Source organism: Halyomorpha halys, unplaced genomic scaffold, assembly GCF_000696795.3.
Source record: "Halyomorpha halys isolate HHAL.00 unplaced genomic scaffold, Hhal_1.1 Scaffold47.1, whole genome shotgun sequence".
NCBI classification, from domain to species: Eukaryota; Metazoa; Arthropoda; class Insecta; order Hemiptera; family Pentatomidae; genus Halyomorpha; species Halyomorpha halys.
The window spans coordinates 1,439,685-1,451,970 of NW_027114806.1; the positions used below are offsets into that span (position 1 = coordinate 1,439,685).

A 12,286-nucleotide genomic window follows, 5' to 3' on the forward strand; every position below is an offset into this window, starting at 1 on the left:
ATATTATAGTATTATTACTAGTTACTAGAGCTATTAAATCAGAGCTAACCAGAATATTTCATACCGAAATCACCAAACCTCGTTACCAACATTCATCTCTTCTCTCCTACTCCTCTACTCTTACTAACTACTCCCCTCTCTCTTTATCCAATCATATCAAAGATCTACTCTACGTTAATAGTAAAACTTGAAGTCCCGATAACTACGCCTCTAGCTCGGGTTGCTCTCCGAGGTCGTTCGTTTTAGCTGTTTTATGTCTTTCATTGAACAATGAATAGTATAAAAACTTAACTCCTTCCTATTTTTTTTCAATTCTAACCTGGAATAGTTTGGACCCCAGTATACAGCTGAACGAGATGTATTCTAAAATGAAGGAAATGCGCATTTTTTTTCTAACACCGCATAAGTAAAATTCCTATTAGTTGTGGACACCAACTGGTATCAGAAATATTTCTGCGCCCTTCAAGTATGTTGTGAAGTAAATGAATACTTCACAGCTTTTAAGTGGCGCAGATGGGCGAACTGCACGCGACAATGTACATTATTCTGCCTTGCGAGGGGCCAGGACAAAAGGTGCAATATGGTACAATGGCAGTCCAGGTGGATTCCTCTCTATCCCCCCAATCTGGCTCCCATCTGGTTTTCGATATTCAACCTAATACGTTCTAACCGTGGTTCATCACACCCTCCCCCTCCCGATAATTTTAAAACCTGAAAAGATGAGAAATTTGAGAACGCACATCAGACTATGAAAATCATGTTAATATATTATTCAAAGAGGTTATTATGAAAATCAATTTTAAACGTTATTTAAAATAATGTTAAGAAAAAGAACAAATTTCAGAGAATACTCTCAAGATGGTGTTGGGAAACCGAATTAAAATTTTCTTTCCCTCCCCTCCATCACCAATAAAAATTGTTACAGCAATTGGCTAAATTGACAAACCATTAAATTTACTCTTCAAAAAATAATTATAAACAACATAATAAAAAATCGTTCGCTATTTTATATATATATCGCTGCTGCTTTTCTGTAATAGTGGCACATCTGAATAAAAATGATTTTATTTTATTAATAGGCGTATTTTATATATTTATAGAATAATTAAGAGTAATAAATAAGTTTGAACTCTCTACTCTCTGGAGATATCCAATTTATTTCTTTAATCTCGTTCTTTACTTTCGTTATTGTTTATATTTTTATTATATATAGTTTATATTATATTTATATAACCAATATTGTACAGTTACTCGATATATTACGAATTATAACTACAAAATCTGCATCCTGGAAGTAAATCAGTAAAACTCCGGAAGGATCATAATTAGAAACAGTTAAGTTTTAACTGTTAATAAATTAATTAACACGCGAAAACAGTTTAATTTTCATATAAACCAAGTATGACTATGGTATCTAATACAAATCCTTTATTTCTAATCTCTGTTTACCTCACACCATCAGTTCTGGGAATATGCCCAGCAACTCTCTAACTAGTATATTAGTAATTTAAACTTAGATGTGATATTAGTTTTGTTTTTTTGTGAAATATGCCATAATGTTTGCTCTTCTTAAGAAAACTCCTTCAAAAAAACTGTTTAGGGTATGTTACATAAAAAATATCAAAGCAATCCTTTATTTCTATTATTGCATCTAATCAGTTAGAGCTCCTGTGAAGGAATGTGACAATATAATTTCACAGATTTGTATTTTCTAAAAAATAAATTTTACTTTATTTTATTACCTAATAATTTAATAAAAATTTTATTTGGATTCAAACTTTTTGTTTCACTATACTTTTTTACCCTTTCCAACCAATATACATACGTTTTCTATATTAATAGAAACTAAATTTAAAACTCATTATTTTTATCCTTCAGTTAATAATTTTTGTGTTATCTCAAGAAAGTAACTATTTTCTTGTTCAGTATTACCTTTTCTATTTAACAAGAGCTATATCAAACTTGGTCCATCAACCAATATACCGAATCAGGACTATAACAATTATTCCCCTTCATAAAATATTTCACATTTAATTCTAACAACGATGAACTTGCAAATCTACTTTTATTGTTCCATAGTAAAGTTATTTGTTTCAAAATGAGATTATCGAGTTGAACAATACATCTTAAATTTCTAATCCATTGTCTAATTTATAGTCTTTTGTGAGATTTTAAATCTATTTTTTTCAAATCCATCACCTTAGAAGAGTTATCTTATTATAATAAAAAACTGATTTGAGGATATTGATTATAAATTATTAACATTCCTCTTTTATTTACGATGTGGACATCTTAAGAATTTTATAGTTTCTAGTTTAGTTTTCTCATGAATTCAAGGGTTTAATTTTAATTTTAAAAATTGGTCATGATTTGGTTCGTTAATGAATGGCATAACCAAACCTAACCTATGGCCACTGAGTTAAACTTGCCGCTTATAAAATTAATTAGAAGATTGTTAATAGACCGTGTGTACAAAGGAAAAGTCTGGGTATGGTAAAAAAAAATAATAATAAAAAATTTGAGTATTTTGTTTTTTGTTACCGCACTCAGATTATTTTCCTTTTAAATAAAATTAATTAAATAATAAGTTATCATAATTCATCTTTTGGTGATTATAATTGTTCTTTTTTTTGTTGCAGAGGCAATTAGATAAGGGAAGTGATTTATTGGAAGAAGCTGTACAATGCTCTAGTCCAAGTTCTTCTGGACTCCGAGACCTGGCTAGGTCACTGAAGAATCATCTTAGGGGTTTTAGCGACAGGCTTGAAGACACCAGAGAGAGGCTGGAAGATACTTCTCGATGCTTTTACCTCCTAGATAGAGTGCGTTACACACATTATTTTATTTTTACTTAACTAATGTAGTTAATATTGAAAGAAATTGAACGGTTGAGTAATATTGCTTTACGACATATTAGACATCCCCAAATATATATTAGGGGACATTACATATTCAGTTATGATTTTTATACTTATAAAAAATATTATTTAAAAGCTTAACAAGAGTGTTCTGTGCTGAGAGATCAAACAAATCATTTGAAGTATATTTATTAAATTTATTGCATAAAGTAAATTTTAAATTGCTTGAAGTCTGTAATTTTGACCATAATAGTGTTTTATTTATTTTTTTTTATTGGCGTATGATATTAGTTTGAATGAACTATGCATGTTTTAATATATTGGTTCTGGGGAGAGTAAAAGAAACCGAGCAGGGGTGTTATAAGCTATGGAAGAGTGCGGCAACTTAGATATCATAATTTATAGTTATAGTTCTTCAGGAATATAGTGTTAAAGAAGATACCACTGTTGTTTAAAATGAGGTAATATCAAAATTGGATGTACTCACCAAACATTATCATAATGAGTTAAGTTTATTTAAAATAGGGTGCATCGTAAATTCATAGATTCAGAACAAAAATATAGAATTTATCTATTTTTTTATGCTTATAAAGACAAGTTAGTTCTATTTTACAAAATCAATAAGCTGGAAATTACTTTTTTATGAATTGTTATTATATTTTATCTCAAAATACACTCATTATTTTAATTATTAATATATGAGGAGAATGTTCATGAAAACTTAATGTTCACAAAATATAAAATGTAATTTTTATTCAAATTTCTTGTCATTAATAAAGAAATTATAATATTTTAAAATATATTTTGTTCTTTAGGCCTACGAGTGGGCTCTAGAAGCAATGAAACATATGAGTCCAGTCAAAGGAGAAGAGTCCCTGTCTTCTGAACCCAACTTGAAGCAGCTCGAACAGTACCTGATGGCACATCCTCAACCATCATCAGATCATTTTAATGAGATGATTGCCTTAGCAACAAAACTTGATAATGATAAGTTGCTCAATCAATGTAAGGTTAGTAAAGGGCTTGACACCAGTACTATGTAAACCAATCCTAACATTATAAATATTTCTGAAAAAGAGCTTAAACTGAAGATTAGTAATTTATTCATTATAAAATGCCTTACTAGATAGATTAAATGAAAGCTTAATATGTTGATATCAAAATATTAAAAAAATGTTCCATTTAAATGTTAGTCTAATGATAAAACAGAAAAAGGAATTATATAATAAACAAAAGCAGTTAGATATTATCTTTTATCATAAACCACAAAGAACCCTAAGGTATAAACCTTGTATAATATAAATTATAAATTGAAACTACACTGAGAAGCAAAATAAAATTTACCACCCTTTTCAACACCTGTCAATTAATAACACTAAACATGCTGAACAGCAGCAAGTAGTCTAACTCAAAATCTTTTTTGAGTAAATATATACAAAGAGTTTCAAGACAAATAAAATGACTCCCAATTTTGATGAAGGGTTGTTCTAATCCTTAATTAGTTGAATGTCACCTAACATCAAAGGTACCCCAATAATATCAATGTTAGATGAGGTACCCCTTATTCAAATTTAAATATTTCTTTTTGTTTTTGTGTGCGTTAATCCTAAAATATATTCCTTATTTATTCCATATTACTTTTTATTAACTGTTAAAGTGTAATTATTAGTTGTTCCAAAACCAAATCTAACTATAATGAGTAACCTTCATTTTTTTTTTTTTTTTTAATGATTAACTTAAAATCCCATTTTTTATCAATGTTAATGTTAATTTCCAATTTTCATTAATATTATTTTTTTCAGCTGGCACAGTGCAGATGTGAAGACACTGCCGAACAGATCAAAGCACTGCTAGGACCTGAACCACGTTGGCCTACAAGAAGGAGGTCTGCACCTTGTCGTGGAGAGGTTAGACATGAGAAGACTCATTTTATTTTATTAATTAATCTATTCAGTGGTTTAAGTATATTCATATTTTAAAAGTAGCATTCTAAAACTTGTTAACTATTTTATGTTAAGAGTGAGGAAGATGCAGAATGGAATGCAGAAAAAACCTGGCATTATACTAGTGATGAAGAAGAAGATAAACTAACTTCTTCAGCAGACAATACAACTGAGGGGTCAGAAAGTTGTCCTAAAGGGTAAATTCATTCTCTTTTTATTTGAAACCTGATAATCCATCACTACTCTAATATAATAACTACTAAATACGATAAATACAATTAAATACTACTTATTTATTTAACAGTGATAATTTACAATATGTTTCAGTTGTGAAGACATTGACGAAAATGATGCTTGTTGTGGAAAAGCTGTCAGCCCAATACCAGTCAATAGTCATCTTCATACAGATCTTTCTGTGGAAGTAGATGGTCAAGGTGGCACTCAAACTCTTAAAACGAAAAAGTAAGGTTTTTGTTAAAATCAAGGTTTTTAGTTCTACTCATCAAACTTATTTATATTTTGCATTTGTCAAAATTACTCATGTTTTATTTTGATTATTAAGGGTATAGAACAGACTTAATCATGAATGTATTCCATAATAGTTCCCCCCTCTTCTGGAAATAAGTCCTAAACCAATTATGGGTAACAATAATAAACTGAGAATCCTGGAAGTGAAGTTTGATATTTGAAATGGAAGAGACTTGATACACCTTAACTTATTCATTTCCTTTTAATCAAACCTTAACATTACATTTCATCATTTTATAGAATTTTTGAATTATTATGTTTGTAAATATTTTAAATTAGATAAAGAATATTTTGTTATATTAAGCACAATTCTTAATTTTGTTATTAATATTTTAAGTTAACATAAAGCTTTTATAATTCTTAAACATTATTTAGTTCCTAGTACTATTTTTATTATTACTTTTGATAACAAGAAGCTGCTCACAATAAAACTAGCTTATTCTTCGATGCATCTGCATAACTTTCTCAATGAACGAACTATTTAGGTGCAGTTTTTAAAATTAAATATTATTGTAAAATTACAACATAAAACTACCAAACAGTAATCCTGGTATATGCTTTGAAAATAATTTTTCATTTCATCTAGAAGCAAGGTTAGCAGGGAAAATTATTTGCTAAATGAAACCACAGTTAATAACTGAACATAAATCAACCATGTAATAGTACTAAGGTAACTTCAAGGTTTCAAATCTGCTAAATTAGATTGAATTTAAAAAAAAAAAGGGATTCTTTTATTTTTATGACAGTTAATCATACTTTATTTAATGTCTTCTGTAAGCGCTCAATCTGTAGTTTCACTTCCAGAAATTCCTTTATTTTTTATTATAAATAATATTAATTAAAATTTAGAAGCCATTTCGTACACAATATAAATAACCTATTAGAATTTTTTATTACTATTAGAACTTTGTTTTTTTTCCTAATATAATATATATTCACAATCAATTGTTTATCCATTCAATAATTCAAAATTAAATACTACTTTTTTATTTTTACAGAACTATGTTACTTATAATGAAAGAAATGATTCAAACAGAGAGGGATTACGTCAGATCACTTCAGTATGTTATAGAGGTAACTAACTAAATATATCATTCTTGGAAGGTCTGTAAGTTGAAGGAATAAAGTAATTTCTTAATTTTTAATTAATATTTCAGAATTACATACCAGAATTAGTTAGAGATGACATCCCTCAAGCCCTTAGAGGACAAAGAAATGTGATTTTTGGAAATATTGAAAAGATATTTGAATTTCACAGCCATTATTTTTTACAAGAGCTTGAAAAATGTGAGCAGAATCCTCTTCAAGTGGGCCAGTGTTTCCTTAGACATGTAAGATTTTATTACTCATTATCATATACATTGCAAATCAATTAGCTCAACTTACGTCCTAATACATATAAAATATTAGCAGCAATGAAGAAATTGACGCATGCATTGAAGGCCTGAACAATCATAATCAATGATTACAACCTCCAAATGGTTCTTTTATAGGAAGTATAACAATTAATAGGCCTATTCCACTTACTAACAGCAGAATAACATGTGATTAAAGTAGTGTTTTTAACCTTTGTAACTTGTTTTTCCTAAAGCGAGGAACAGAAACCTCCTTCTATCTCAAATCATGATAATTTTTTTTTCATTTATTCATTGATATTTGCAATTGTATTAAAAATAAATACAATCAGTAAATTTGATGTTAGTTATACAGTGACATATGGAGAATCTACCCATTGATAGAACTCCAATAAATCATGTTCTAAATTGTGATGTATGTATATTTTATTCCACTGAGTTTCAACATTCTAATAATTTATTGTTTTCTGCCCTCCCTGTTATGTGTGCAACATTTATTGTAAATATTTCTCTTAGATTAAGGAGCCCCTAGAATATCTAAATGAAGTATATTCTTAATACCATATTTTTGAGCTGAAACATACTTCTTAAGTAATTAAGGCAATAAAATGATAACTTGTTGATAATTTAATTTAAAACACAAGGTTTGAGTTAATTATTAAATTTGTTTTATTGAGTATGTTTTATAGTATTTATGACACAAAGGGGAAAAACTAAAAAAACCCAAACTGAGTTTCTCCTGTTTCAAAATAGTTTACTGTCTGTAGGTTGATTATCTAATCAATTTATTGTTTTACCATAACATTCAAGAGCATTTGTAATAAGATAGTAGGTAACTGTCTGAAGATACTTCTTAAGAAGATGATTTTAACTTACCTTCCTTAATTTCAGATGTGCAATATTATGTCATTTACAAACATGTCATTTTCAATTTTTTTTTTTTTCAGGAAAAGAAATTTTATCTTTATGCCCTGTATAATAAAAACAAACCAAAATCAGATGCTCTTATGTCCGAGTATGGAACAACATTTTTTAAGGTGAGATATAAGTATATCATCCACAATAATTTGTCAACTTTAATCATCACTATTTTACTTAAGCAAATTATCTGGATTCCAATTTTTTTAAAGTTAAAACAGATTTAAATGTTGGTGAAATTTAACATTCAGAAAGTATCATTTAATTCTAATGTGACTGAATATCATGAAATATACCTCAGTATTTTCATAATAAAAAGATCCATTTTCTAATGACCTGTTAAATCTGTACTTTTGAAAGCCAATGAAAGAGCCTTTAGTTCATTTAGAAAACAAAACTTGAGTTTCACATTTCTTCTTATCTAAAATTATTTTTAATTTCCAGACCAAACAAGTTGAGCTGGCAGACAAAATGGACCTTGCAAGCTATCTTTTAAAACCAGTGCAGAGAATGGGAAAATATGCTTTACTGCTGCAGCAGTTAATGAAAGCATCAAGACAAGATGTGCTACAACTAAAAGATGCTGAAAACATGGTTCGCTTTCAGCTGAGGCATGGCAATGATCTACTTGCTATGGATTCTTTGAGGGACTGTGATGTTAGTATGATGTCATTTCCTTAAGATTACAATATGTTTCAATAGCCTTTTATTTTTCCTAATTTTCAATAATCTATCCGTTTAACCTGATGGCTTCCTCCTTTTGCTCATGTCAGAGCATGAAATCCAAAATTCAAATGGGTTTTTGAGATATTAATCAAACCACACTTCCATAATAATATAATTGTAGAGTATTATGAACTAAAAAATCATTTTGGCCCTTTTGCAAACCTAAAACATTTGTTTTTAAATGTTTGTAAAAAGTTATAATTATTTTTGCATGAAATTTGGATATAGTTACCAACAAAATCCACAATTTAAGTGCTTAAAAAATCATATGACAATCATATATATAAGTCCTGTAATTAAATGTGCATAAATATCCATAGTTTGTTTATTGAAATAATTTGTTGACGGATCTCAATAGTCCAAAGCTCATTTTTTACATCTTTCTAAAGGCTATCTATTTCTTACAATATTTTGTAAGAAATCCACATCTTGAATGTGGAAATACCACATTTTGTTAAATTGTTTTCCCCCCATGTTTCTAGGTATAATTTTTTTCTTAAAACATTTACAATTTATTTTTACTATTTTTCTCCAAATTATCATGTTGGGAAAGTCCATTCAGTATATATTTTAAAAAAAATTTTTGCTATTGTAAGTGCACTCACTATACTTTTTATCATATGAAATGTCACTTGGGGAGGGAGGCATTAACTATTGGTAAATATGACGACTAATTGATTTGTTATTAATTTTTTCTCTAAGTGTATCAACATGTGAAACTCTTCTAATTAAGAAAGTGTTTCATGAGTGGGTTAGCTGTGTTAGAAAACCAAACAATTTTATTCCCAAATTTTTATATTGGAAATCTTTTATTCTGATCATACACCTTCACTAGCTCTCAGCTTTAAATTAGTAATTACAGCAAAAATTTTGAAATTATGTATGTTGATATCAAGATTCACAGTTTCAACATTTTAGTTCTACAGTATCCACAAAATTAATCAGTCAGTGTTCAATAATTTCTTTCCAATCAATAAATGCTTTCCTAGAATTTATTCAATGTAATATTCCAGGTTTTTATTGTTTGGAAATAAAAAAAATTGTATTGAAAGAATTATATAAAAGATGATTCTTTACGAAAAGCTCATGAATCCATTTCACAAGTTCTATTTGTTTTAGGTTAATGTTAAGGAACAAGGTAGACTTCTAAGGCAAAATGAATTTCTTGTCTGGCAAGGAAAGGGTACGAAAAAATACTACAGACATGTGTTCCTATTTGAAGAACTTATACTTTTCAGTAAGGCAAGGAGGTTCCCCGATAATAAGGTAACACCTACTGACCATTTTCAAATTTTTTTCTATTAATAATCTTATGTATTTATATCTTTCTTTTCTGACTTTTTTGTTTTTTAATTTATAATAGAATCTCGATCTTTACATCTATAAACACAGTATAAAAACAAGCGACATTGGTTTAACAGCCAAGGTTGGTGATAGTAGCACCAAATTTGAAATATGGTTTAGAAAAAGGAAGCCCAATGATACTTTCACTTTGCAAGCCATTTCTGAAGAAATTAAGCAGGCTTGGACTGAAGAGTTGTCTAATTTACTTTGGAAACAAGCATTAAGGAATCGAGGTAAGCAAGTAATTTTAATTCCCATTCATTTATTGATCTAATAAATTGATAAGTTTTAATCACCATAAATAAATAATGTACTATATAAAAGATTAAAATAATTCAAATAATTTCAGAAATGAGGTTAGCAGAGATGTCTTCAATGGGTATTGGAAATAAGCCATGCCTTGACATTCGTCCAAGTGCTAATCAGATTTGCGACAGGTCCATTAGCATCGCTCAGCTCACAAAAAGTAAGATTTTTGTTAAAAATTATATCTTTTCTGCAATTTAAGTATATTATTAATTAAAACCATATAAGCAATATTATTTTCATTAAATATTATCTAAGGACATTATTACAATTATATTTACCCCTGCTTGTAAATTATTTCCTCTTTAATTTTTGTTCATTTCGATTTTATATACTCTTACTATTCAAAAATATTTCCTATTTTACTCATAAAGCCATTATATAATTCTATACAACTCCATTTTATTAACAATCACGTTTTTTATTAAAATTTTTAATTAAAAAATACATTATTTTTATAGTTTATAACATAGAAATAACTGCCTCTTAAAGGTAAATATATTTCCTCTTTAACTTTTCGTTCATATAGATTTTGTGTACTCTTTCAAATACTCAATTATTCTCAAGTATTTCCTCTTATATTCATAAAGCTATTATATAATTCTTACCAACATCATATGTTTTATTAACATAACTACCTCTCAGTGATCACTATCTAATCAGTTTATTTTATAATAAAATCCTCTGGTTCAGAGTTAATAAAATAAATGCTTTTCTAGGTAACATTATGTTTCTGATGTCACATTTCAGTGTTAAATTAAGTTAATTTATGGTGTGGAATCACCCTTGTTTTCATATTTTCAAACAATTTTAATCACAAAGTGTTTCTGAGTGATTTTATTCCTTTTTTTCCCCATAGATAATATGATGTTATGTATAAATAAATATAACTCTTCTCCTAAGATTCATTTTTTTTTTTTTTTTATAATTTTTTATTTTCTTCAAATGCCTATGTGTTATTAACTAAGCAAGTTTAAATTTTTAAGATAAATTGTTTTTTTAAAATATATATTACTCCTTTATTAGTTGTAAGTGTGAGCTGTACAAATCATAGGAGTTATTAAAAGTTTTAATTCAATTCATGTTCAATTATTAATACTTTATCTTTTTATTTCAGCTGCTCCAAGGTTCCGCAATTCTATTGCGGTTTCACCAGTGGAACAAGTCCGAAAGAGGCCACACTCGATTATTTCTGTTACAAGCAGCAGTAGTACCAGCAGCACGAGTAGCACTAGCAGTACAAGCAGCGCTAGATGTGATCGTAGAGAATCGAGCCAATGTTCATCAGGAGAGAGTGGAATAGTTTCAGACTGGAATACCTCTAGCTCAATAACTTCTGATTCACCGCAACACCACACACAGCTGTCGGTTAAGCTGTAGTGACTGAATATATTATGTAAATATGTTCTAAAATGTCAGTGTATTATATTTTTCAATAAGAAGGATATTTATTTAAGGGGAAAAAAAGTGATCATGACAAGCGTCCAAAAATGTTTTCCTCAGGCAATTATTGTGGCTTCTATAAGCTTTAAATGTAATGTCATAATTTATCTTGATAGAATAACTTATTTTTTAATACTTCACTATCTTATCTTTCAAAAGCCATATTTTTATGTGTTTTCTTCGTTATCTAGATAGTAAAACAAATTTTTAACTGAGATGTTTATATTTGTTTTATACCAAATTGTTTATTATACCATAACTATTAGTATGTTTTAACATATTAATTTACTGTAGTTAGCCAAAGTTCTTCTGCCATATGTGTACTATGTATAAATATTTGTATTGTTTAATTATAGATGTAAAATTAGTTGATTTTAAATTTGTAAATATAGTTGATAAGTTATTGTAAAATAGACTATGTGAAATAGAAATTAGCCTACAGATTTGAGTTTCTCCAAGAAACTAACCAAGTTTTACACATTTATAAACAAAAAAAATAATAATAAATTATAGTTTTATATTCAAATTTTAGCTGATCATTTCCAGAATTTATTAACGTTGAGAACGTTACTAATTTTATTATTCAAATAAATGAGTGAATTAGTGCAAGAACGTATATCTGCAAGACTGACAAATGTGTTATGAGTCGCATACTGCCATATCACTTAATGTTTAAAAAAACAAAGGCATGAAGATTTAAAAAAAAAAAAGCTAAAAATCCTGTTAGTAGAATATTAATTATAAAATTTTTATGGGTAATCGTTGGAAATGTAGAAGGTGCTAAATGCAGAGTGTTTATATTTGTAAATGAATCTAATATTTATATTGATATATGTTTCACAAATACTTTACGAACTGCTAACCT

The 12,286-nt window shown here is 28.1% G+C and overlaps 1 protein-coding gene across 3 annotated transcripts in view; it reads left to right on the forward strand.

Moving 5' to 3' along the window:
• Positions 1–11,993, forward strand: part of LOC106689696 (puratrophin-1) — an 898,854-nt gene extending 886,861 nt beyond the window's left edge. For all 3 annotated transcript variants that reach the window (XM_067051911.1, XM_067051912.1, XM_067051913.1), the window contains exons 13-25: positions 2,640–2,822; positions 3,674–3,868; positions 4,661–4,765; positions 4,877–4,998; positions 5,129–5,263; positions 6,328–6,403; positions 6,487–6,660; positions 7,632–7,721; positions 8,047–8,259; positions 9,448–9,594; positions 9,692–9,905; positions 10,022–10,138; positions 11,096–11,993. In XM_067051911.1, coding sequence (XP_066908012.1) covers positions 2,640–2,822; positions 3,674–3,868; positions 4,661–4,765; positions 4,877–4,998; positions 5,129–5,263; positions 6,328–6,403; positions 6,487–6,660; positions 7,632–7,721; positions 8,047–8,259; positions 9,448–9,594; positions 9,692–9,905; positions 10,022–10,138; positions 11,096–11,358 — 2,034 coding nt within the window. In that variant the 3' untranslated portion in view covers positions 11,359–11,993. The remainder of the gene's footprint in view (positions 1–2,639; positions 2,823–3,673; positions 3,869–4,660; positions 4,766–4,876; positions 4,999–5,128; positions 5,264–6,327; positions 6,404–6,486; positions 6,661–7,631; positions 7,722–8,046; positions 8,260–9,447; positions 9,595–9,691; positions 9,906–10,021; positions 10,139–11,095) is intronic.
• The last annotated feature ends 293 nt before the right edge of the window (positions 11,994–12,286 follow it).